At 41.5% G+C, this 27884-nt stretch overlaps 1 protein-coding gene across 1 annotated transcript in view; it reads right to left on the reverse strand.

Annotated features, from left to right (window-relative positions):
• Nucleotides 1-81: 81 nt before the first annotated feature.
• Nucleotides 82-27884, reverse strand: part of CCBE1 (collagen and calcium binding EGF domains 1) — a 99740-nt gene continuing 71937 nt past the window's right edge. The window contains exons 6-14 of the mRNA XM_039710011.1: nt 24851-24903; nt 19604-19738; nt 18739-18876; nt 13428-13534; nt 8400-8520; nt 6307-6446; nt 6180-6215; nt 5609-5644; nt 82-4095 (exon numbers count right to left, since the gene is read on the reverse strand). Of these exons, the coding sequence (XP_039565945.1) occupies nt 3862-4095; nt 5609-5644; nt 6180-6215; nt 6307-6446; nt 8400-8520; nt 13428-13534; nt 18739-18876; nt 19604-19738; nt 24851-24903 (1000 nt within the window). The 3' untranslated portion in view covers nt 82-3861. The remainder of the gene's footprint in view (nt 4096-5608; nt 5645-6179; nt 6216-6306; nt 6447-8399; nt 8521-13427; nt 13535-18738; nt 18877-19603; nt 19739-24850; nt 24904-27884) is intronic.

Below are 27884 nucleotides of genomic sequence, written 5' to 3' on the forward strand. Positions count from 1 at the left end.
GATCCTGGCAGTGGAGTGGGATCTGTGTTTCAGAGAAAGGGCAATGTGTAATAAAAAGCAGCTACCAACAGTGTAAGAAAAAATATCTTTGTTATCATGAATACATCATAAAATCACAGTCATCTTATACACACTTTAGTATTTTATATATAAATAAAGTGAACAGTATAGTTATTGGAATGTGTAAAAGGAACAAACATATGGATTTTTTAAAGTGTGAAATTAACAGAGAATTGGACCCCACCCCCACCCGTTGTTGCTGCTCTGGGACTTGGTACATTAACTCTGAAATACTTCTAGGCAGAAGGCTAGGCAAGCTGTGATGCTAACAGCAACTCCAGGCACCCTCCTAATTCCATTTACAATCAATTTTCCTCTCCTTTTCTTATTCAGCCTGACTATATAGGAATTATTGTGTGTCAGAACTACAGCTTTGCAAGAAAGACTAAACCTTTATGTACTTGGCACATATTGAAAAGAAAACATTTTTCAAGATTCATGATTTTGTCAAACCCATTAACAATCAGAATTTTCTTATCACTACACACTCTTGCAAATGTTCCCATTAAATATATTTCTAATATTAATAAAATAACAATTTTTATTATCCTTCTGCTTATAATTTGATGTCTTAACATCAAAATAATATTTCTTTCTAATAAAATTATACATACCATTTATATGAAACAAAGTTGTCATGTGCATAAGCCTGGTAATGAGACTAGCCATGAGTGTAGTAAGTTTACTTTCTTGTTTTGGATTCTTGGGAGAGTTTATTTTTGGAGCCACAGAGTAATAAATAATTTGCAAGGTAATGACTTGTCTGGATACCAGTAACAAAACTTAAGATTGGAATTGATTCCTCTGCTCTGGCTTTATGAAACATTTGGTATGCTGAAGAAAATTACACTTTTCTGAACCTTTATGTGTTTACCCCAAAATCTGAATGAAATGTTGCTGATACAATGTTTTATCAGTTACCACACGGGTAATGAGAAATGAGAAAGTTCCATGCCAAGATCTCAGCTGGATGTGGACTGAAGGCTGACCCTTCCCAGCCAGCTCTGCTCAGAGGGACTCTCCCTGCTGCAGGAATTCCTGTGTCATGTCCAGTGGTCTTTGCCACAGTGTTCCCCCCTTGCTGCTCAAACAGTCCCTTGCTTTGGGACTCAAACAGTTTTGAGGCAGGAAATCTGGGCAGAGAAGGGTAACAACAAGGGCAAACCCAAGGAACACATTCTGTCACCTTTCTTTTTTTAAGTACTGTGAAAGTCAATGATGCCAGCTCCAGAAAAGGAAGTCATTGAGGTTTCCATTCAGAAAGGCATGTATGTTTAAGCATGTGCTATGTTTATATTCATGAATCTGTAGGACAACTTGCTGTACTTACAGCAAAATGTGTATGTTATTTGCTTTTCTGGTCCACTGTCAGAATAGCTCTTCCCCGGGCACTTTTACATAGCAGGGCAGTTGTCAGCTCTCCTGAAATTTAATGGTCAAACTGTGGGAACTTCTCATTTGGTATGTCTCTATATTCTAAAAAGCAGAACTTAGAACTAAAATAAATGCCTTTTTTAGAATACATCACCTTGTGGGCAGTGGGCAATAGTATTTAGTTTGTACGTAGGAAGAGACTCATCTAACAGAAGGCAGATCATTCAGTATCTGGTGGTCAAAAACCTGCAGCTACTAATTCTCTAGTGGGAACCAGCCTGATCCAGCAGGGCACAGTGGTAAACACATGCAAGGGTTCCGTAATTTGCTAGATTTAAAAATACATTTGACATTTAACAAACTTAGTTAAAATTCCATATTCATAAATGATGTAATTTATACTCAGTTGCCTGCTTGAAATTAAGAAAAAAGACACAAATGCCTCAGTTCATGCTATCTTTGAGGAATTTCCAGCCTGCTGCATATAAGACCATCCCTCTTTTGGACACAGGTCCCTTCCTCAAGTCTCCCTTATTATGTGATTCACAAGATTACTTGGATCTGCAGCTGCTGGCAGAGTTCCTCCCAGACAGAGGAGAAGCCCAAGGACCACAGGGTTAAATCACTATAGTATTTTTTCAGCTATCCCCACGACTTAGGCATTGCTTGGTAAATACTGATACAGAATATAACATAAAAGAAATACAGAACACTCATGTTCTTAAAAGCTAATGCCCTGGCTTGTGGCTTAGTGGCAGTGAGACGTTGGGAAATGGCTACAGGAATGAACACATCCTCTTAAGGCAATACACAGAAGCTATGGAAAAGTCTGGACAGCCAGCTGTTTATGTAGTGTGACCTGTACTGATGCTGTCAGGATTACACCAACTGTCTTTTGGCCCAGAGAATATGGAATGGAATCCAAACATTTGCGTATTATCTGAAAAGGCCCTTCTTATATTTTTACCTGTATTTACTCTACTAGAACATGCAAGCCCTGAAAAACTGGCAAAGTAACAATTTTCTCTTTGCATTTGTGACATGGACACTACCAAACACTAAACATACTGTAGAAGTAGCAGCTACACAGACGCAACATTGACATTTTGTGCTTAATATACTCCTTTATATTCTAAGCATGGCAAAGTCCTCAGCAGCTGTAGTAATGCAAAAGAAATGGCAACATACATCATCCATGAGGTATGGTATAACTTGTGCATCCAATTTTCCAGTGTAAATAAAGGGCACCCCCTTTTATCCCCATTCACAAGTATAGGATCCCATGTGCAGTACCTCACCTTAGCCATCCTCGTACCAGTTGAATGTTTTGTCATGTGCACTCCTGCACCTACTCACACTCCTCATACACCCAGCCAAACACACTGCCACTCTGTGTTCCAGTTTGGTGAAAGCCATTCAGGCTGGCCTCATGCAGCAGAGGAACTAAACAGGTGGAAGCTCTTTGCAAACATGAGGCCTTTCTCTGGTCTTGATTTCACTCAGACTTCAGAATTTCACCAAGGAAGACATGCACCTGCAGGAGGTCAGAACCTGACTCTTTCTGCAAGGCTGGGATATATTTTCATTCTTGCCAATAAGCCTGCTTGATTCACTTTTGATTTGGTTTCCTGCTTTAAACATCCCCTTTATCTTGATTATTTTTGTGTAATGTATGCAACACTAATCTGTTGAGAAAGCTATCTGGCCTTCACACTGAGCAGTGGGACAATGGTAAAAAAATGCATTTTGACTGTCTTTGAACAATACTCTAGCAACACAAAGCCAAATAATTTACTGATCAAGCAGCAGCACCCTTGTTTAACCCTTCAACTTTTTTTGGTTTTTTGCCTTTTTCTGCCTAGATGAGGCATAATAGAAGGCATGTCTCACTTACAGACGGCCTCTGCTGTGAAACAGGGGTCCACTTCTCACACTCTCCTAAGCCTGGGGACAGTAGCTGGAGACTTGAGTTTAGTGGTATAATTAATATGAATTCATAAAGGTGGACCAAGTTGTTCATTATCAATATAATTCAAGGCTGGTGTTCAGCTAACCCTTTGTCCCTGGCAAAATTTGTGTACTGGGTAATTTGGACACAGAATGCAAAGTAGGCAGATGGAATGCTGTGGGCTGTGTTATTAGCTAGAGCATGCCTTAATCATATTATATGCTAAGAAGGTTTTTTTGGTAGTCTAGGTACAAAGCACAGTGCAGGCTTGGCAGTATGGAATTTCTGCAAGGAGGCTACCATGAACCAGGAAAGCTACAGTACAGGCAGCATGGTTCAGGAAAAGCAGAAAGAAAAATGGGAAATAATATATATATATACACACACACATAGATATATATATATATATATTACATTGTCAGTGCATTTTTTTTAATATTGAGTAATTCTAAAGAGGCTTTGTTTTTCAGTAGGAATAGCTAAGGTTGGTCTGCCTTCTGTATCCTGGTGTTTCTGGATGTTGCCCGTGGTTTGTAGTCTTCTCCGGATCCAAAGTCTACTGTGTCGTGGTAGTTTGTGAATTCCTGAGGTAATGGAAACTCTTCTGTTGATGAGTGAGTCCTGTGTCCAAACACTCTCTCCTGCAGCTCAGCGATGTCGTTTCTGATGTCTGCCATCATCAGCAATAGGAAATCAAATGAACCTGGTGGGCCCTGCAGTCACAAGGCACTGCCATTAATAACAATCCACCTTGCTCTTACAGTTTTCAAACTGTCTGATAGACTTACTCCTGCAGGGGCTGTTCAGTAAAATTCTGCTTTGTACAGTTGCCAAAAGCTAATGTCTGTTTTTTAACCACTTTTGATCAGGAAACAATTTTTGAAAGAATCAGATGTTTTAGCAGAAATAGCTTACATTTACAAGATGGTCAGCCCTTTTGTCACTTAACAATTCCTTTGCTTCATAAGAATATCTTCAGACCTCATGGGAATAGAGGAGATTAATCTTGGTTTCTTGTCTTCTTGCTTATTAAACTGACGTACATTACATTCTTAGAATGATCAATCAATAATTTCTTTTAAGACTCCTTATTTGTCAAGTGTCTTTTCAATATGGTAACCTTGCTGCTGTCCATCACTTACTAAATATATTGGTAATTACAATGCAGAGAGTATCTGATTTTAGAAATTCATTATTTCTTTTTAGTAACAGTAAAATAAACTGTTAGTACTGAGCACACTCTGCCAGGCACACTCTTAAAAATCAACTCCACCAATGAGAAAATACCATAAATAAATGTGTAGAATCACAGAGTAATTTGGGTTGGAAGGGACCTTAAAGACCATGTAGTGCCAGCACTTCTGCCATGAGCAAGGACACTTTTCAATAGACCAGATTGCTCAGAGCCCCATCCTGCTTGGCCTTAAGCACTTGAAGGGATGGGGCACCCACAGCTTCTCTTGGCAACCTATGCCAGTGTCTCACTACCTTCACAGAAGACATCCTAATATCTAATATCTGATTTAAACCTGCCTTCTTTCAGCTTGAAGCCATTCCTTTGCCCTGTCACTACATGCCCTTATCCCTCTCCACCTTCTTTGTGGATTCCCTTCAGGTATGCCATTAGGTCACTCTGAAACCTTTTCTTTTCCAGGCTGAAAAATCCCAGCTCTCTCAGCCTTTCCTCATAGGAGAGGTGCTCCAGCCCTCTAATCTACTTGGTGGCCTCCTCTGAACGTGCTTAAACAGGTCCATGTTCTTCCTGTGCTGGGGACCCCAGAGATTTTTTTAAACAAGTTCACCTGAAAACAGATTGCCAGTATTCATTCCTTCTTCTGGAACTCAAAACCTCTAGTTTCCCTAATCTGAAAGAGGTGAGGGACAGGATTTTAAAAGGTAGCAGGGATCAAATTCCTATTGGGAGCAGAGGTTGAACTGTGCTAAGTAGTACCCTGCATGGTTCTGCCTGCCAAAGGTGTCTCAGCACCACTGTAAGGCAGAGGTGCACCTACTGCCTTGGGTCACACACCCAGCAAGGGAAGAGATGTGTAGGCAAAAACATTTGAATGAAAACAGGTAATTACTTTGTTTCCAACAACATTTTCTGTGTATGTAAATTATTTGTTATCTCATCACAGTAGGTGTTTGTTTTTTTTTAACTGTTGGCTGACCTGTAGTAGTCAACATCACTCTGTTGTAGAAATTCCTCCTGTGTGGAATACTTACAGGTATCCCCTTTGGTCCTGGTGCTCCTCGCTCCCCCTGTAATCAACACCACCTCAGTTAGTTTGCTGTGACTAAAGCAAATTTAAAAAGTTTGCTGCTGCAGCCTCATTTACTGTCCCCAGATCAAGAATCATCGGCTTGTTTGGAAAAAGAAAAGGGAGTGAAGGAGGAATGCAAGGAAATTGCTGCTGATTCTAGTGGGAGCAGAATGGGGCATTTTGATATTTCTACTGGACAGTAACAAGTGAATAAATGAACAGGAAGGATTAACAATGAATGAAAAGGGCTAAAGCATCAACATTTCTTCATGGAAAAACCAAAAGAGCAGAAGAGAAAGAAAATAATTCAGTGTGACAAAAAGCCTGGCAGGACTATTTGCAAGACTTTAGGAATGGCAAACATAAAACAGCAGAAAGATGACATGAAGGAATGGGACAACAGGATGCTTTCATCTTAACAAAGGAAATGAGGCAGTAAAAGGGTGTGACTACAAGTGTGTAGAGTCTCTCTAGCAAGCCTGCACTTCACATGTGCATGTGCCCATCTTATGGAAATTAGTACCTCTCCTCACCTTGCTGCCATCTCTCCCTGGGGCGCCAGGTGGGCCCTGCAAGAGAAAAGAAAGTATCACAAGTGTGTGAGAAGCTGTGGAGCTGAGAGCACTTGTGCAGTGCACGGCAGGAGACAGGAATACTGACCACAGGGCCACGTCTGCCCTGCTTAATGTGAGATATGTCTGGAGATGGGCCCATTGGTCCCATTGATCCACGAGGGCCTGGCTGTCCAGGAGGTCCAGGTAGTCCAGGAGCTCCTTGACTCCCTTTAGGTCCTGGAGGCCCTGAAATCAAAAGCAGAAGTTACCTGCCAGGGAAAGCCTTCACAACACTTCATCAGTGCAAGAAGTGGGGAATGATTTTTTTTAAAGACCCAATGGGCTGCTTACACAGCCAATCACACCCAAATCCACAACAACACAACCAATTTATCTGCATCTGCACATCAGCAGCTATCTGAGACATCATTAACCCTTGTCACAGTCGCTGCAAGAGATGACCACCAAACAATTAAATTTTGTCTGTAACAAGAATTCGAGTCTGCCAGGTGCTTAGGAACACAGACTGGGAATGAGAAGAAAAGCACAAATGCCTCATTTTCACACAAAGAAGAACAAATCACATTTAGGAGCATTTCATAAAAAGAAATCCTCAGAAAACTCATGGGAATTTTGGGTCATGGGCATCTACATGACTGACACAAGCAAGTTCTTTCCAGTGGGGGGATGCACCTCTCTTTTGCCCAGTGCAATAGCCAATGTGTTGGGGGTAAAAGGGGTTCTGTTCTTCCATTTTGCTTTATATAATTTTCAGCTTCTGCTGGTTCAGCAGAGCATGTTATTTTTTAGGAAGCACTCAGGCAACAAAACATATGTTTAGCTCAAGAGAAACAGCAGGAAACATAAACCAGAAAATCAGGCACCTGAAACAACATTTGCAGACAATAAAGACTGTTAAAATGTCACTAGCTGAAACACTTGATGATTAGAGGAGGAAACACTTCTCTTCATACCGAGGGCAAGTGAAAAACATAGAGAATAAAAGGCAGAGAGTAAAAAGCATTCAGCAGGACTGAATATGTACAGATTTTCAAAAAGAGACTCAAGTTTAGTGATGACTCCCTGGGACTCTCCCTGGTGGGGGGGGCAGCAGAAGATGTGAGCAAGGGCTTTAAGGGTTTTAAGGTTTTTTTTTAGGGTGCTTTTCAGATTTCTACAGTACCTCGGACAGCTCAGTCAAGGAGACACCCAGTGGATGGGAGACCTGCAGGGCCAGGCCTACCTTGGAGGAACAGCAGAACAACCCACTCCACCCCTCAGAGTCAGTAGCAGAACTTCTAAACATACTGTCCTAGCACTTATGATGAACTGAAGACTGAAGACACTCACCTTCCAGAAAAATTAAATAATGACTTGGAAAACAAAGCAAGATTGCAAAAGGGGGTATAAATGGGAAGGTGGGGTGAAGTTCAGGAAGGAGTAAATCAATCCTCATAAGGAATATTTGCCAGTACTCTGTTAAGAATCCTGCTGAAATCCAGCACAATAGTTGGATTTATTGCTGACCCAAAAGTAGATCTGCATTCAACATGATTTGCAAAATTTTGAGTATTGATGACTACCAGATGTAAGGCGTCTGGATTAAGTTTGGGCTTTAGGATTTCTCTGTTTTTCACAGTTTTTCAAACTATAACTTAACAAAGAAGGTGTGAGTGGAGTTATACTTTTCAGATTCCTTTCAATCTGGGATACAACGTAAAACCAACAGATGAATCCTTGCAAATCAGACAAGGGAAAATAAAAGAACTGGCACAAACTCCAACAAACTGAAAGCACATTTTTTCCTCTACTGCTGAAATGAAATGGAGAGTGTTTTAAGACAGGATTAAAATACAGAAAATGACAACAGAAGCAGGTGAGATATCCCAGTGAGAGGAAGAAATTTAACACATACAGGACAAACACAGCTTGCATGCCAAGAAACACATGGAGTTACAATGGATGATGTCAGACAGTTGGCAGAGGCTGACCATAGCACCCATAAAATTTTCTTGTTTTGTTGTGGTTTTTTTTTTTTAATTTAGCACAAATGCAAACATAATATATCAATAAAAATGTGAAATATATGAAATCATATGATATGAAATATGAAATCACACTGGCAGACTGAAGTTTACTTTTTTAGTCCTAAACATTCCTGTGCAACAATCCTGCACATTTCCACCCCTCTGGTATTACCTGGAGGGCCTGGTTGGCCAGGCTGGCCTGGGGGGCCAGGGATATATGCATTAGAGGCAAGCACTTTTTCACCAGTGATTTGCTTGCTAAGATCAGCAGCATTATTTGGCAGCAAAGCAACCTGCCAAGACAAAAAAAAAAAAAAAAAAAAAAAAATCTATGTAAGACCTCCATTGTTCAGACAGAAAAATTACATTCTTATTTAAGCTTTCATATGAACAAACAGCATTTAAATATTTCAGGAAAATAGAATGAGTTTATTCATATCCTTGACTGATATAAACAGAAGAACATTCTTATTCTGTGAGTCTGTTCACCTTTCAAGTCACTGTGGAAATACTCCAAGCCAATCCAACAGAGAAAATTCAGGTGGGATACAGCAACGAATTTTGTAAAACTTGAGTCTCATTCCTGTTTCTCAGGAAACCTGTTTTTCCTTATTTGAAGTTTCTTCTATTCATTTAATGCCTTACTCAGGGCAACATTAGCTCAGACATTTAAGTCCTGAATTGCTGCACAAGCCACTAAGTTTTCATGGTTTTAATGAGAACCCTAAATCCTTTGTGAATCTGGCCCTGGAAAGTAACCACACTGTATAACCCATCAGATGTCTGGATCTGCTCTGCACAGAGCCACAAAGATAAAGTAAGTGAGAATGCAGGCGGAATTGCAAGCTACAGTTTAAACTGCTGTTTAATTATCCATTATCTGTTTAATTATCCGTGAAACCTTCATCTATCCAGTTGAATATATTTAATAATTAAGAAATGTTCTGCAAAAGTTTAGTCTCTTAAGAATCAGCTGAAGGGTGTCTGGAGGAGCCAGGAGGCTGGTGTGCAGTGAGGAAAGAAGTTTATTAGTGGTGAGTGGCTGCATGTAGCCTTAGGGACCTTGCACTGCCAAATTGGAAAACTACTTCAGCAACAGCAGTGCAGACCTACCCCTGGGTTAACTTTGTTGCCTCTTGAATGAATATGGCTCATTGGGTAATTTGATGCTGAATTCTGCAGCCTTTGCCTGTGAGAGCTGCATTGAATAATATAGATGATGATTCCTGCTATTTGACAAAGCTTTTCATCAGTTATCTGGAATTCTCTGAGCTGGGCTGTTCTTAAGACTCCTACCTATTTCTGTAATTATTTGACATACATTCTTCTGCCATTACTGGAAACTTAATGTTTGTAATGCACAGGAAAAAACCACAGTGTAAGGCACCTGTAGTACCTACTTGAACTGGGAAAATTTCCTTTGGCAAACAAGTTATTGCTTAGGGATCACAATTTAAAGGCAGGGTGTGCTGCTTGTAGTTTGGGATTGAATGCACAGAACAGTTCTGAAGAGAAAAAGTAGTCAGGAAAAAAAAGCTGGAAATGCTGAGATAATTCTTGGTGGCATTTCCGAAACACCAGTTTGATTTTGAGATTGGAACTCAAAATGTGATGACAGGAACACAAGGATTTATCAGCTATTTGTGAGTTAGGTTTTGGAGAGAATTGCAGTTCCAAAAACCAGATGACTGCACTATAGGCAAATTAAGAGTCATGATGTAAACTTAGCAAAAAATTGGTAGATTCACTCCACCCCTGCAGAAATCCATGGCAGGATGAGCTCATATTTTCACAGAAGTCCCACAGGATGTTTCTTATATTCTCACTCCTATGAATTTGCTTTTCACACAGAAAATGGGGATTCAGCACATCTATAGCTCTGGGGTTAGCTGTCATCTCTGTTTTTTCAAAGCAAAACCTGTGTTTTGTTTACCAGTGACCTTGCAGCTTTCTCAGCCAACTTCCCAGCCAGGGCAGCACAGACCAAACTGTGGGGCTGCTGAACATAGAGAGCTCCTCTGTGGGACACAACACCCTACCCCTGGAGCTGAGGAGGAAAATCCAGTAGCTGGGGGCTCTCACAGACTCACTGGCCAGGGATCAGCATGGGAAGATCTACTGGCTGGCTCTGGTCAGCAAAGCTTTATTTCCTAGAGGTGTGTTCTGTCCAGGGCAGGTTCCTGGCTGGATACAAAGGAAAGGCCTGCAAGGACCATGGTGCTAAATTTCCACTACATGACACAAATCAGTCAAGGACTCTGTGGTTCCAATGCTGCCAAGCTAAAGCAGAGACAAAACGTCAAATCCTGTGGCTACCTGAGAGTATTATATTTTTAAAGTAGTTTTTTTGAGAATATTTTTGCGGTCATCAGTGAGTGCTTCTCCTCAGAGGTGGCCACAACTGAGTGGTAGATTAATTGAAGTCTTCTTTTTAGCTGGCATGTAAATATCTCATTCTGGGGATCTATATCTATATCAATTGATAAATAGATGTCACTTAGTACATAGATCCAGCCATGAATACTCTTCAGGTTATACTGCAAATGGTCAGACTGGATTAAAAAGGTGCACTTAGTGGCAAAGACTCATTATGAAGTGGATTTGGAATTGTATTCCCTTCTGATGCTTAAATATTTACTTGTTCCTGCCAGCCAGGCTGTTCTAAAAACTGAGTAAGTTAAAAAAGAAATCACATAGCTGCTGTGAAAGCATCTCTGCATGCTTCCCCACTGACTCAGCTGGACTTGAAGTACACACTAGGAGTGCCAAAATACCCAGGCTCTGGTCTAGCTCACTGCTTTTTGATATCTTCTGGCCAGAAAATGGTTGTTACATGCACTGGGCCAAACCATGTGTTTTTGTTGTTCACTCACATCCTCTTAGCTATTGGATATACTCACTGGCCTAATTTCTGTTTCACCTTTTAACTGAACCAGGATCCTAGTCCAGGGTAACCTTGGCTTTCTCCATCTACAGCTCAAAATCCTAATGGCCCTTGGAAAATAACGTTTTGGTTATTTTTCCCATGTGCATGCAAATATTAGCAAGGGTAAATTATAAAGAAAGGCTGGTCTAGAAACAAGTCTTCCATGTGCTGTGTTGCATGCTGCATTTGGAGTTTTGCATAGTTTCTAGGAGGTCTGTGGTTTAGAAAATTGGACAGTGCTTGTCAAGAGTGATGTGGAACATGGCTTTCTAATTAAGATGTTTAAACCCATCTGTGCAATAGGATCAAGCTTACTAGTTCTTTCTTCTTTTAATTGTTGGCTGTGTGTCAGCATGCCAGATATATGTCCCCCAGTTTTTTCAGCTTTCCACTCTTCTTCCTTTCATCAAGGTCTTAGATCAACCTAGGCCTGCCCACAGACCTCTAGTCTATCAGGACAGTGCACCTCATTGGATGACAGGCTTTTCTGCTAACCACAATTTTCAATAAAGTTCATAAAATCTGAAAGCCTTAACCACAAGACTGAAGACTCATTTCATAAACCATCTCGCTGGCAGACAGAAATGAACTTTTCTATGCAAAACAGAGCAGCTTTAACCACAGCTATTGAGAGATGTCCTCCCCAGGAGAGCTTGGCCATGGGAGGTGGCTGGTGAAACATGAGGGTTGGTGTCTCCCTGGGCAGAGAAGCACCACGGGGCCAGGTCTCCATTCAGCACAGACAAAAACACTCCTTTCTGTGGGGTAACAGTTGCTGAGGGTATTGAAAACCTTCTCTTTCAGCTCATTCTGTGTGGAACACAACCCAGTGGGCTCCCTCTGAGGATGCCAAGTCGATTAAGCCTCACTAGGGGCATATGGGGGGAAAAATTAAGTTAGGGACTATGACAGGATTTAGCTATGAAGCAAGAGTGAGCTGCTTAATTTGTCCACAGCTACTATACAAATGCCTACAGTGACAGGTCTCAATGGTCTGAGTTTTCCTGGAATGAGTTTTTAACACAAGCATCTAACAGTAAAAGTTAGACACAAAAAACCTCTCATTAATTCCATCAATCAATTCTCGAGCAAACAATGTGGCCAACAATGTGACCCCCAGATCCTTCCCTGGAGGTCAGTGTGAGCCTGCTCAGCATCATGGAAAACAGCTGGAGAAACAGCCACTCAAAGGCATGAATCCTTTTTTAACCTCTCTGCTACCATTTTTTTGAAAAACAGAATTTCCATCACACATGATCACTTCCATGTTTGTGTTCATACTGATTCAGAAGGAATACATGATGTTTTGAGATTTTGGAGATAAAGAGTATCTCCAACCTCAGTGAATTCCACTTTAATGAGGATGATTTCTTTCTTCCTAATATAAATGAGTAACATCAAATGCAATGAGTGAATACACCAAATTGTGTTTTGACACAATGGAAAGAAATTAATTGAGTACCCTGGGAGAAATTATTACAGCCTGTCAGCATGATCTGCTGAGAATGTTCCTACAGAGAACTTCAATTTGAGAGAACCTTAGTGTTCAAAGAAGATGCCACCAGAAAAGGCATTACACCTGCATCCCTGCATATGGCTCTCCAAATCTGAGGCTGTGTCTTTGCATTATCTCACTACTACTCTCTTCCTTATTGCACTACTAAAATGCAAAAGAAAGCTACATATGTGAGCAATTAAAGCCCAGGAAAAGTTTCTAAATGCATTGTTCTCTACTAGCAAGAGGATAGGTAAAAAAATACCAAAAGGTTTGTGACTTAGGGTTTTTCTTTTTTAAGGGGAAAGTAATATTTAAAGCTAGTGGTATTTTTGTTTAGTGCCACACCTATTTGGCAAGAATCCTGTACCAGCACCCTATTAATGAAAAATCATGTTTCCACATCTATTAAATGTCTTGCATGTGCTTCCTCTAGACGTGGATCATGTCCAAAATCCTGTGCATTCAGAGTGAGTGAAAAGTTCAGGCCAGCACAGATAGCCAAGAAACCTGGGCTCAGCCTGGGAAGGGTGCTTGTCAGACTCTGTTGGTAAAACAGCTTTGGTAAAACAGCTCCATGAACTTGGGGAGCAATCTGCTTACAAATTGTACAGGAGAATAAGGGAGAGATAACATTCCTACATGATTTTAAAATATATTGCCCTTCTCTTTGTGTGTACAAGAACCACATGTCAGTGACAGCTCCAAACATAGAAATTAACCTCAGTTGTTGTAAAACATGCAGGTCTGGTAAAGACATGAGTGATCAGTGTTCATACCTTCTGCTTCAGCTGTAAAACCGTCTGCTTTATTTGATGGAATTCCTTACAGGAGGCACAGCATGTCCCCGGTTTCGCCACATTTTCAGATTTCTCAGGAAGCCCAACTGAAAGAAAGCAGTTTCCACTATAAATGCAAAGATCCAAAGGAAAGAAATTGATAAAGTGATAGCAAAAGAAACTTGAAGGTTGTTATATTTCCCCAGACTGTGAAAAGAGAAGGGAATCCTGCCATTATTAAATCTTTGACTGTGAATTTCTATGTAAGGCTGAGAAACTTTGCAGGGACAGCTCTGAGCACATTTTTAAAGCAGCTGTTTCCAGTTAACAGTCCACAGAGAATTCATTTGTTTAATACCTGGAAAAGTTCACACCCCTTCTTTTATCTTTTTGTTTAGGGTAGACTAACCCCATAGATCTGAACTGACTTACAGTTCCCTGAAGGGCAAATTTTCATATGCTATAAATTACAGTAAAATCCCTCAGAATATGCTTATTTCGCTCATTTTGCACAAACTGCTCTTTATCATCATGGGTTATTCTCCATGTGATGGAATTAGCCTGAGCAGAGATGGGGATTAAGATTAATGGCAGGGATTTAAATCCACACAAGAGGAAGGGTCACATCTGTTGATACTATGCATGAATAGGATCTTTTCAAGAATCCATTAAATTATTCAAACTGTGAGAGATATTGCAAATGTTATTTTTGTCCTTTTCCCAGTACCATACACAGCCAAGCAGTTCTGCATTGCAAGCAAACAAGCATTGTTGTAACAGATGTCTGCTTAAAGACAAATATGGTTTCCAAACCACAGGGTGACACATACTGGCAAATGCTAGGTGACTTTTTTCACTTCAACATTGCTGACAAATATCAAGTCTGTTGAGTCTTTGCATATGATATGTAGCCTTGTATGATGTTACCTGGGAGGGCTGCTGGGTGTGTTTGAGCATGGACCTTTCAGAGCATGTCCCACAATGGAAAAACTCTGCAAGTGCTCTTGTTAAAGCCAGGGAATCTTCAAAGTCTTCCAAAAGGATCAACTGCATCGTGCTGAGTTACTGTGCTACACTTGTCTCTTGGATTAAATGCCCTTCATATTTTCAGAAATGTGTATTGATTTTGAAACATCTGCATCTTTTTAAATTAACCCTGAAGCTTCTAATACAAATAAAATAATATAATAAATTATAATAAAAATATTCTAATAAAAATATTACGTGCTACTTGACTTTTTTGCGAGGTCCAGTATGGAAGATTGCAACCATCTGATTGCTGTCTACGGACCACCTGTGCACATATTTATAGGAAGGTATTTTTTATTCCATTGGCTATAATGATGTATTGATTTTAGAAGACAAAAATTAACCTCACTTCTCTGCTACTCAGTTAGGAGAGAGATGTAAGGACAAGATGCTGGAATCACCAGGAGTATTAGGACAGCTGTTAGTACTGAACTGATTGGAAAATTTGGGCACAAAGGCCTGTTTTTTTCCCCAGTCATGAGCTGCCTGTTTCCATGGCTGCAACCCGACAGCCTTACTATATTACACATATTATTTACCATTTTTATGGCAGTAAGCACAGTGCTGTTTGAGCTTCCCAGCCCTTTCCCCAGGTTTGGTACCTGATCAGCTTTCTGTGCAGTGTTCAGATGGCTCCAAGATTTAAGACCAGATGGGCCTACTTGGTGTTTTCCAATGGACTCTACACAGCACAGAACAGAATTTCACCAAACTTCAGCTATGCTGGATCCAAAACTATTCAGCCACAAGACCTCCTCCAGCATTTTTGTGAAGGTATTGGAATACATAGTATCTGCTGCTTTCCTTCCCTTTCCTGTATTCCTAATGCTAATAATTTTTTGCCTTTGATTGCCTCCAAAACCTTTTTGCCCATAAATCTCTCCTATATCCCTAATGCTAATAATTTTTTGCCTTTGATTGCCTCCAAAACCTCTTTGCCCATAAACCTTTCTCTTGTAGATGAAATAATCTGCACCATGCAGGGCTTTTTTTTTTTTCTTTAAGAGGGAATTGATGTGCTGTAATGAAGACACGACTTTACATTTCTGTAAAATAATTTTGCTCTTGACCACAAGTCAATTATTGTGGAGTTCTTCTTCCCTCTCCAATTTCTCATCTTCCTTTAGAAAACCCTAGTGTCTTGACATGCCCATTTTTGGACCTGTGTAGGAGTTACAGAGGGATGTATATGGAGCCATAAGAAAAAAAAACCCCACAAACCCAAAAACCCAAATATTTTTTTTCTTTCTTTTTCAAAGACCAATAAAGTCTGGATTTTGCACTGGTCTCAACAAAAAATTCTTTTAATAGCTATCTCACCAAATGAGTTCTATCATTGTGTTAGGAAATGTTGCTGAAAGCAACACACAGTCATGTGGAGAAACTGCCAGAGCCTCTGCTGTTGGAAACCTAATGCAATCCCACCAGAATCTGTGGAATTATATGCAGATTAAGAAGCGGCGAGTTTGGCCTTGTGTTTCATTATAAAACCCAGTTCATCCTCCTGAAGGATGTGACACATGGGGCTGACAAGTACAGATAAAACAATCCACGGAGACAAATCCTGGGGGGATCAGCTAATGTTTGGGAAATGTCATACCAGTGAGATTTGGATGGATTTGTATGGCTGGATTTACTTGTTGGAGGAAGAAGTCCAAGATCCTTGTATGAGCAAGCATGAGCTGCATCTCAGGAGAGAGGTGGAATCCCCCTAACTCATACCAAACAGAGGTGATGATTTGCCTGGGGAAGGAGTCATCCATCAAACATTTGCTCTACCCCCATCCAACCCTGTATCAGGACCAAACTATGAGTAAAGTCAGAATAAAGTGAGGATAAAGCCAGAAGCCACCTAGAACAGGCCAGCAGAGACAAAAGGCCATTAGATGGAGCCACCCACGCATGGTGCAGAAACCAAGGTCACCTACCAGGGTCAGCTGAGCCAACACTCAGCAAGGCACTTACATAACTTGTTCCCATTGCACAGACCTACACAAGGAAACCGAAATCATTCTGAAGAAGCCCTAAAGCAGCCCCATTTCATACAGGCTCTCAGAACTCAAAGTCTAGCTTACACTTGAGAATCCTTTAATCTTGGTGAGCCCTGTGGCACCTATTGCTAAGAGATCTGCGTGGGGGAGTGCTGTGTTTTCTTTGTGCATGGGCTCGGAGGCCATGCCTGGCTGGTGCTGGAAGAGGAGGAGGTGCTGGCAGGGGAGAGCTCTGCGGGAGCTCTTCTGCAGGCGGTCTTTGCATGGAGGCTCTCGGGCTGATCATCTGTGTTGTATTATCTGGGCTCAGCCCACTGAGATGGTTTCATCTGCCTACTTCTGCATTGTCTCCATCCAATGCTACTGCGGAGGCAAGAAAAAGTGCTCCCTCTTCTTGTGTCCACTAACCAACCCAAAGCTCGCGGTCAAGACACTTACAGAGCCAAAAAAAAGGTGACCACATTACAGCCACTTACAGGGTCAAAAAAAGGTCTGAATTGCATCCCTTGGGCATGGAACAATGAGAACACGGCTGTACCTCGAGGAAAACACGCGCCCTCGTTAGAAATTGAGAGGGCTAACGTGCTTTTGCCTCTTACACTGAATTTTAAAATAAAACAAGAATGTTGCGGCTGCGATGAAAAGCGAGTGATGTGTTTATTAGGCAGCTGCTCTGGCAGGGATGCGGTGCAGGGCTGGGGCTGGCCGCGGGGTGGAGCGTCGCCACAGCTGGTTCCCTACAGGAGCCTTCTCCTGGGAATGAGCTGCGGACACGGCTCTCCTTCTCACCAGAGCTCTGAAAATTCCCAGCATTTACTGCAGTACAGCGGGGTAACTGACCAGAAGGCATCCTTCTTTACTTCGCACAGCTGGCTGGGGAGATATCTGGAGAGATGGTGGGTTATTTCATTCCAGATCATCTGCTGGAACTGACATTTTTATGTGCCCTGTACATTCACTGTAAAAATGGTGGTTTTCAAACAGTAGAATAATTTCCATAGCCTTGAATATTTTGAATGGTTGGTTATCCTAAATGATTTGGATATTACTGTATAAAGAAATTTGAACTACCCAAAGGAATATTTTAAAAAACTCTCCTATTTGTAGGGAGACTATCTAGGTTATTTATCACATACATGCACACACACACACACTCTGATAAGGAAAAAAAAAATTAAAACCACAAGGAACAATTAAAGTTAATGGAGTGGCTCCAGTTACATATTTTCAGATGAAAATCAAAATTATAAATTGCTCTGGCCATCCGGTGGGATTTGGTTCACACTGTGATACCACATTCAGGCATTAATTGATGAACCTGTGGTAAGTCACCATTCATCAAAAGTTGTTGGGATTTTTTTCCAGACCTCTGTTCTCTTCCTACTTTCTTTTAAAATGTTCATACCAGTATCTATTCTGTAGTATTCTAAATGCTGTAATTTGATAACTAGTATGAGGTCAAAGCCTTTAAAATAATTTGTGCACAGCACATGTATATACTTTGAACCAACAGTGAGATGCAAGAACAAGCCCTTACATTTACCCCTTTCCCATTATATTCTATTAAAAAAACCAAAAAACAAAAAACAACAAACAACCAAAAAAACCTAAAAAAACCCACCTCCAGCCACAGGACACACAATTTGACATAATTGTAGGTCAGCAGCATTTGGTCTTGGTCAATGAAATTTAGAAGTTAATTTAAGCAAAGCTTGGAAAATGTGTTGGACCCCCAAGCACACATTTTTTGAGCCTCTAAGGGCCGAGGGGCACTAGCCATCCAACCCAGGGCCATTTACTAATCTCAGATGTGGGTATGCAAATATAAATTAAAGTTACTGAAATTATCTAATTAACAGGTGAAGTCAGTGAAAATTTTTAAGGCTCTTCATCTGGTAAGACTTTTTCCTATGTCTCCTTAGCTCTGGACCACAAAACAGTTATAATCCAGGCTGGCATTGGAGCAAACTATGGCTTTTAGCAACTGGATCCAGCAGGAATGCTCTAACTGAAGCTGTAATGGTAAATTTAATTATTCAGCCATTCTGCCTCCCGAGGAGAAGATGCCTTCCACATCCTCCAGCGTACTTGTGCATTGGAGAACAGAGTTTGGCAGGGTTGCTCCACAGGTGCTCAGCTGCCCAGTGAACTGCCCGGATACCCCAGGAGCATCAGCTACATCCCAGCTGTGACCCCCAGCTCCAAGTGTAGCAGCACAGGGAGCAGTTCCTCTTCATGACAGACCAACCCTTTAGGCACCCATTTGACATTTAGTGTGCACTGGCACCTGCCTTTATCTCCTTTGGTGCACGTCCTGCCATCCTCCTCCCGGACATAGCCTTCGTGGCACTCGCACCTGTAGCTGCCCACGGTGTTGACACAGATCTGAGAGCACAGAGTCCCGTTGCTTGTGGCACACTCGTCGATATCTGGAGAGAAGCAGAAATTAAAAATGTCCTGTAGCTGGAGGTTTCAGACCTCCAGCACAATAAAAGGCTTCCTTTAGAGGTAAAAAGAGATTTTGTGGTTAAACAAACAAGTAATTGGAGAACCACAATTGCAATTGAAGATGGAGCCTTTGGTCTGGAACTCTGGGCAAGCTGCACTATTATTATTATTAACACACCTGGCATTTTATCAGTGAACGTTGTTTGAAAGTCTCCTTGCATTGAAAAGCTCACAAGCAAAGCTCAATCCTGTGGCTCCCTGGCATGGCAAACCATGCAGGGCAAGGCAGGACTAGCCACAGCAGGACCACATGGAAATGATTATATACTGGCCATCTGATTAATATATTGAATTATATATTGGCCAGCTGAATCAAACCCCAAGGATTAGTTTTAGTAATTAGGCCTAGTGATAATGCTTCAATGTTCAGTATATATGGCTCACAATCAGCAGGAAGAATTAAAGGAAAAATTACAATAGCCCAACACTTCAAAGTCTTTGGGTGTGTAAGTCTTGTTGTAGGTAATACCTCCTAATAATTTCAAGGGCATCTAGATCTCTGAATTCTTAACATAGTTAACCCCCACATTTCCTCTCTAATAATATTGAGAATAAGAAAGGTTTCAGATTCAGAGTGCCTCCGGAAAGACTGAAGGGAGCAGGATAAGTCATTAACCAGGGAGGAGCTCAACCTGCTCATCTACCCACCCAGGCAGTAAGGCTTCTCTCTGTTCCTGTGCCTCTCCCGATCATAGCGGTATCCAGGATAGCAGGTGCACAAGACTCTCCCAAAATTGTCTGTGCACTGCTGTTCACAGGGGGCTTCGGCACAGACATCGTAGTCTAAGGGAGAGAAAAACATGGTTAGGAAAAATACCAAAGTCAGTAGATGGATGATACTTAGATTGCAAACATTTCACCTCTCTGCTAATTAATATAAAGTTGAGTTATATTGTTTTTAAGGACTGAAGGAACCTAGATATAAAACATTAATGAGACATGCGCAAAGGAATATATTAAAATTGTAATTGCTATTCACAGCTTTACAGTAGTTAGACTATTTCTTAAAGATGTATTTTAAGCAAGGGTCACTTTTGCATTTGGCAGATTTTAGGAGTTCTTTTCACAGAAATATCAAATTACCTAAAACATTCTTTTAGTTTTCTTCAACAGATTTTTAAGTCTAATAGCAACATTTCCTATGCAGAATACTGTGAAAAAACCACGAAGGTAACTGCCAAAGCCAGGCAGAAAGTATATCACAAGGAAAAGTTAATTACATCACATGGTAATTCTTTGAAGGCAGATATAACACTTCCAGCAAATAGTGCATTGCTACAAACCCATCATCTCTCTTAATAGCTGCAGTGTGCAGATCAGGGATGTCATTGAAATCCCAAAAGACTGAAATCCCTGTTTGAAACCTGAAGGAGGGAAAATCTGTTTCTAATTTCACTGCTGTGCAGCAGCAGAACTGAAGCCTCAGGGATGCACACCAGAGGACAGTGGGGTTTGACCCACATCCCTGTCCTCTCAGGGGCTGGATGTGGCCCCTGGCATGGTGCTGGTGGCAGGGCTGGGGGCAAAGGACAGCTCCCAGCTGTGGGTGTGAGGGTTTTGTAGCACCATGGGGAACATCTGCCAGGAGACACCAGGTCTTGAGTGGCATCTGGTCTCAAAACCAGCTCAGGCACAGCCTGCCCAAGGTCAGGTTTTACACCAAAGCAAGTGGCAGTTTCTGTGACCATTTCAGAGAGCATCCAGGCGGCTGTGACAATCCAGTGAGTGGGCACTGGGGGCCATAGCAGAAATAAATACCTCATCCATGCTCCAGACCAAACCTGTCCAAACAAAATCTAAGTGGTTCAAACAAGTTTCCATCAAAGCACTGTGTTTCCATATGCATAATTAAAACTCATTATTGTCTCACCCTAATGACTAGCAGATACCTCTGGGTATGATGATTGTTCCAGACAATTAAAATTAGCTAAGAGATGGTAAAGCAAATGAAAACACATTTTCTGTATGAAGTATATAGAGCACATCCCTAGCACTGGGGTTAAAAGTGACAGCATGCCAAAATACAGAAAAGCACAAAATGAGACTTAACAAGATGCTGTATCTCTCACCAGAACCCCTTAGAAAAAAATGTACTATTGTAATAGACATACTACTCTAACAGTGCCAAGCATTCTGTTTGTCACCTCCTGAATAAAAAGCATCCTTTCTTTCCTTCTTTCTTCACAACTTGAAGTCTGCCCACAGTGCTGTGGTGGTGACTGGCAATGCTAGGACCCCCTGCAGTAACCAGTGTCCAACAGTGCAGAGCCATGAAAGAAAAACATAACTCTTGCTTTCAAACTGTTCAGGCTAGGGGTAGTTTGGACTCTTTAGGTGATGCTGGGTTGTAAACTCCTGTTACATTTGGCACTACTAAATAGTCCCAGCTTTAAAGCATTGCTGGTATTTTTCCTGGGCATGGTTACAATTTTTGTTTTCCACTGAAACAAAATCAGAGAATAGGATGGTATGTCCAGCCTGGGGTGGAATGTGCTGCTCCTTACCCAGTGTACTCACTCAGGTGTGGGACTTGGCCTGTGCCATGTTCAGCTATTCAGAGCAGAGGTAAAACAAGCTCCATAATAGTTGTGCCCTAACAAAATCAGAAAACACAATGCTGGAAGGGGCCACCTCCCATCACAAGCAGCTATGCATAAGCATTTCCTAGTTTTCCTTTTCCTTAAGGGATGGATATGGCTCACCTAGTAGTCTAGTCCCAAGATGAAATATCCTTGCAGACAGGAAGCTTTTTACTCATATCTAATCCAAACGCCCCTTACAGACATTTAGGCATTATTTTTGTCCTCTTCTCCTTGGCCATAAAGAGCAGTTTACCTTTCCCCTTGCAGCAAGTTTTCACATACCTAAAAACTCTTATCATGTCTCCCCTCAGCCTCCTTTTTTCTAGACTAAACAATGCCCGTTCTTTTCATCCCTCTGTCGCCAAGTTTAATGTAACCAGTCTTTGAACGTGTCCACCTCAGCACAGCTCCATCATGTCCATTGCCTCATTTACTTTCACACAAAGCTGCAGAACGGTCCAGGAAGGAAAAATAGCTCTGCTGCTGGTCCCACACAGTCAACCCAAACCACACAACTGTTGTAGGCAGGTCCCAGGTACAAAGCTGTATCCCCAGGGCTTTGGTCCCAGGTAACATAACTTCCCTAGAAACAGCTCTCACAGCTGAGATGAAACTAGGAAAAAACTGCTGCACCACCTGTGTGTGCTCTGCAGAACTGGAGATGAACATTCCTCCCTGAGTTCAAACCCCTTGTGTGCCAGCCTAAGAACTGTGGTTTAAGGATGAATCAAAAACATACAATGAGGATCAGGCTGTTCCAGACTTCAGGAAAATGCAAAAGCCAAAGCAGAATAACAAATGTCTCTGTATAAGTTTCAAGTAACTCAGAAATGACAATACAGCATGGAAAGTTGTACCAAGGAAATTTTTGAAACAACATTACTAAGGAAAGAGCAGATCTGACTATAGCTGGCCCGTAATAGAGTATTTTACTCTCAATTCTTCCACAGCCAACTCAGGAAACAAACCAGCAATAGGAAGGGTGGTCTCCGAAATAAACTGCTCCATACTGCATCTGTCCCTTCTTCACTCTGTGACACCATGAGACAGGACCCAAGACTGGACTTGGCTGGAGCAGTGAGTCTCCAAAGCAAAGAAAAGGAGAACACACAGGAGAAAAAGGTGAGGAACTGTTTTTTTTTATCCACGTTGCTGAACAGGTGGAGCAGGAACAGATGCTGCAGAGAGAATCAGGCACATGGAAGTAACTCCACTGAATGTTTACTGAGGATCCCTGACCCTGCAGCTGAAAGCCACAGTGGGGAGGTGAGTACAAAACAGACAAAAGGCAGAAACTGGAGGCATAGACTCATACTCCACTACACTGATCTCTGTTTCTTTCCAAGGACAGATGAAAAATAACAGGACAAGAACCAATAATGGATGCGGACAAAGCCACAAGCCTTTGGGAAAGAATCTGTTTAAGGAACAGCTGTCCCAGAAGGAGATTGGTGTGTTCCCCAGGCAGCTTAAAAGAGTGGAAAAGGGAGGATCTATACCTCTGTCAATCCTCCTCCCTGCAGCCACTGCTAAATCATAGAGAAGACAGGGCTGGAACTACTTCTCACAGTTTCAATGTGCCAGTACTGGATTAAAAGGTGCAGATGTGTTCTAATAAACTCACATCTGTAATGCATTTATGTGTCTGTTTGGAGATATGGATTTCATACAGCTACTCTGTCAAGATTATGCCAAAACAATGTGTGAAGAGCCAAGTGATGTCTTGTAATAGAGTAAGTGAAATGAATACTTCAGTGAATCATGTTTCTTGTCGCTACACCAAGGGCTGAGATTGTCTTGGATGTTATAGCCACTGCTGCGGCCTCTGAAGTTCCAGGCAAAATACAGATAAAGTTGAAAAGGGGGAATGGAGAAACAAAGGGAGAGAAGCAGAGAATTGAATTAGGGGCAGAAAATCTCAGGTTACTGAAATGCAGTTAAAAGACAGGATTAGACAAAGTCAGTGGGCACATAATAAAAGCTGCTTTCATAATCACCTAACATCTCAAGAGATGAGAATTAGAAGCCAAAGTAATAAATTGCCATGGCTCTCATTTTATTTTTGCTTCTATTAATTCTCTTGCTGTATCCATTATATTCAGAGAATAGCCAGTACATAAAATTCTTAAATCTATAGGAAAGCTGGAGGCCAGAATGTAGAGTCCTGGCTTCTTTCCACCCTGAAAGATTCAGGAATTCTGCCTCCAATACACACAATTGCCTCTTCCAAGTGTCTCTCTTACACTGGAGCTGTCACCCGTATCACACATGCTGAGACAAAACTCACAGCAAAACCATGGGACGAGGAACTATGTGGAGTACCAATTTCACCCAAACCCTACCCAGCTCCTCCAGGCACAGGGTCATCCTCAGCTGTTTCCCTCTGTTTTCCTCCCTCTCTCCACCCCCATCAATACACCAATTGTTTTAGTGTTTCTAGCCAGTGGCAAAGAAGACAGAAATTAAAAACAACAACAACAATAAACCCACAAGGATTAGAGTTTGGATTATAATCCCTTTTGGCTGGACATTGTAACTCAAAACCAGCTTATTCTTCAGTATGTTGATTTGTCACTTTTTTTCCGAAACAACAGTCACAAACTAGGAAAATTCTGAGACCAAATCAAGGCTTTCCATATATCATCAATTAGAAGAATGTGTTGTCATAGATCAACTTTTTAAATTACTTGTTATATATACAAAAAAAAGTTTATTGGCATGTTGTCTCTGGGCATTTGCTCCTGCCTGGCAGCTCCTGCAGTCCAACAAATTCAGAGGCAGTTTCATCCAAATCAGATCCATTTTTACTGAACTATTCTGATTGAATCTGTGTCTTTGTTGGCCTCTGGTGACAAGGAAGCTGCACCCATGGGAAGTTACAGCAGGACTAACTCACCTACTCACCATCTCCCTGTGCACTGACAAGTCAAGTCAGCTGTACCAGATCTGAGGGATAAACGGGGAAAGCCATCATCCATGAAAGGTGCACAGAGTGCTCCCAACTACCCAGCCAAGGGCAGAACACGTTCCTCTGTCTGCAGAGCAGCAGGTCATGGCACAAGATCTGTGCAGCCATGTGTACTTAGGGGAGGATCAAGGCTTGGCATGCTAAGCAGCACTTCTGGAAGTTGTTGATCTTTCATTTTCCGAACAATTTCTGGGAAACAGCTCCTCCCCACACTAATACATGAGGTGTGGCAAAGCCTGTGTTTCTGTCAAGGTGCTCTTCCAAACAGACAATGTGGAGAAGATGGCAGATGAGGAAAGACAAAGGCATGGGGACATGACGTGTAAGAACAGTGAAATCACATACCTTCAGGGATGCATTGTCCAAGAACAAACTTATAACCCTTACAGCATTTTTTCCTGAAAAACAATAAAATAAATAAATGAATAAATAAATGTATTCTCTATAGATTGGTGCTGCCTTTAGAAACAGCCATAAGTAGATTATGGATGTGATGAACCAAACAAGACAAGGATCCTGAGCAGCTGGGGTTCAGCATTACAGAACACAACAGGGAAATGCACCACCTGGCCCAGGAGGAATTTCACATGGCAGTATGTCCAGTCACCTCAGGAGCCTGGAAAAGAGTAGCCCAACACTGACCCACCCAACATCCCAAGTAATTTCCAAAAATCTGGCTCTCTTGTGCTGTCTGGATGATGTCTGGACAGCTCAGTGGTGCATAAATACACAACTCAGGTCATCATTTTCATGGTACAGTCAAGGCTGTTTTCAGGTATCTGTCACTACAATATCAACCTGCAGAAACGGGTAAGTCTCAGTGAGGAGTACACAGAGGATAAATGTTATCAGCCATTTCTCATCTTCTAATAAACCTGGAGGAGGTAAACTCAATATATTGAGTATTTCAACTGAAGCAAGGGCAAGTACCTTATATAGACTCAGGGACAAAACTGCAGTGTAGAGTCAATAGGATCAGACATTTTTTATGTGCCTGTGATATGAACAAAGTCTGAATGCTGAGAAAGTACTGTTTCTGACACACTAGCCTGTAATGACATTTAGGCATCCAGCTAAACCTGCTGGTTTTCTCTCCAGGCAACAAACCACATTAAGTCACCAAGGCCCCCAGCAGCCCTCAGGAGCCTTTACAAACGGCTGTGTCCCTTATCATCCTGAGAGACTCTCACTGCAGGGACCTAGTGATTTTCAAAGGGTCCCACATTGGTAACTACCAGGACTGCTGAAAAAGAAAAAAAACCCTGCTGTTCAATTATTACATCAAGTATACATGAATCTGAGGGGAAAAAAAAATCCCTGCGTATTTTACAAATACAGTTTTTTCATGCTTTGTGGACGTGCTGAAATATCTCCCAAACTGGGAAACCATCCATTTTGTCTTTTTGTTTGATTCACTAACTAATGCAGAAGAATGCTAAAGCCATGTCAGTCAATGACACTACACTCCCGTGGACAACACGTAGCCATCACAAATCATCATTATGTTGAATTTAAATTAACTATCAGTTGCAACTGATGGCTTAAAACAAACAATGCATTTCTCCAAACAATGTAAGAACAAACTTTGGCTCCATTTTTTACCCTCTTCCTTAAGATTAGCTGGAATATAAATTATGCTTAATGAGCATTGAACATCTGAAGAGGAAGCCTTGCTTTGTTATGCAAACAGTGGTGCCTCATTAGACTTCTCTCCAAACACTGCTGTGAAGTTTTATCTGCAAGACAAACAAATGCAGAAGGAACGAGTTCAAAGGTGCATTGGGGAGGCTGCTCATATGCTGCAGGCCCTGCTGATGGCTTTCCAAGTGCACAGTGATCTCCTTCCATCTGCAAAAGAAAAGAGGCTTCCCTGTAGCTGCTCTTCAGAGGAAGATACAGCCCAGCTTGAGAGGGCTGGGAGATGAGCAAAGAGAGGAGGACATGCCTGCCATGAGATGCTGACCTGTGGGGCTGCCACAGGGAGCAGCGACTTCCATAACTTGGACCCTTCTCCATGGAATTCCCACTTTATTTTCAGGTTTAGGACCAATAAAGCCTGTGCCAGCAGATGGTGTGATAGCCTGCTGCTGGATAAGGGTTACCTGCTGGGAACCTTGCAGGAGCTGCCTCTCTCCTCCCAGCTTGTCTGGTCATGGCTTTTGGCTGGATTCATTTGCTTTCTTGTGGCTAAAATGAGGTTTTATCTGCCTGGCTGGGTTCTCCCAAAAGCCAAACAACTTGCCCTGATTAAACCCTTCTTTCAAAGCCATACACTGAGAACCCATCACATGCTAAGTTACAGCCATTAAATTCTGCCCTGGCACTCTGATATTGCACCAAAGTCAGCACAGCCTTGTCCTTTAGATTTCACTTGAAACAACCATAAAATCATGTTTCCCTGGCTGATCTCCAAGTGCTTGCTGAAATCCCTCCCTTCAGAAACTTCTTGCACCCACAGCATCCACAGTGGGATGAGATGGTTTCAGTTTTCAGTGTCCCTCTCAAATTTTTGTTCACATTTTCCCAAGCCTTACTGATAAGGGGATTTTGAAATATTTTCTCTAAAAAAAAATGTGTGAAGATTTTTCTGCACTGTGGAAGTTTTAAATTATACTTAAAGAAGTGTTTAGAAGAGGGATGCCATGCCTTCAGACCACATTCCACATGAAAATCTCTTCCCAGTTGAAAGTTACAGATCTCTGCATTAGTGCAGCCTGTACTCAGCAGCACTCTTATCAGCATGATTTTGGCAGGGAAACTGCTACTTTAGGGTTAATGCAAAGGAAATACAATACAATACCTGTTTCTCTGAACATTACATTGCAACCCTGGGATTCCTGCATGCTTTAGCTTTCCACATTCTTATAGTGAAATCTGTCAAAATGATGGACACATGAGCATTAGCAAAGGCATTTTAATAGCAACACTCATTTTCAGACATCCAGGTCCAGGCTGACATGTCTAATCAACGTTGCACAGCAGCAATCTCGTTGTACATAATGAGAGGTAAGAAGGGGTTCCTACTGATAATTTTAGCTACTGGATAACTTTCAGCAAGGTGGTTGCTATGCAGCTGTACATGTGGCCATGCATGAAACACAAACACACAGCTGTGTGTTTGAAGCTCCACCACTAAAACCTGGAGCTCTGGGGAAATTTGGTTGATTTGTTAACCTGAAATCTGCATTACAAAGGATGAAGCTTCTGGCAGACTTTTACCTGTTGTTTAAATGGAGTATTTCAGCAATTAAAAATGCAGTAACTTTTGATTTTCATGGAATCTTTACTCAGGAATAAGAATAAGCCCAAACTCACAGAGGGTTTGGGACAACATGATTTTGATTAAAGCAACATTCAGCTTTTGTGGTTGTAAGAAAAT

Source organism: Passer montanus, unplaced genomic scaffold (genome assembly GCF_014805655.1).
Source record: "Passer montanus isolate IOZ18808 unplaced genomic scaffold, ASM1480565v1 scaffold22, whole genome shotgun sequence".
In the NCBI taxonomy this organism is placed as follows: Eukaryota; Metazoa; Chordata; class Aves; order Passeriformes; family Passeridae; genus Passer; species Passer montanus.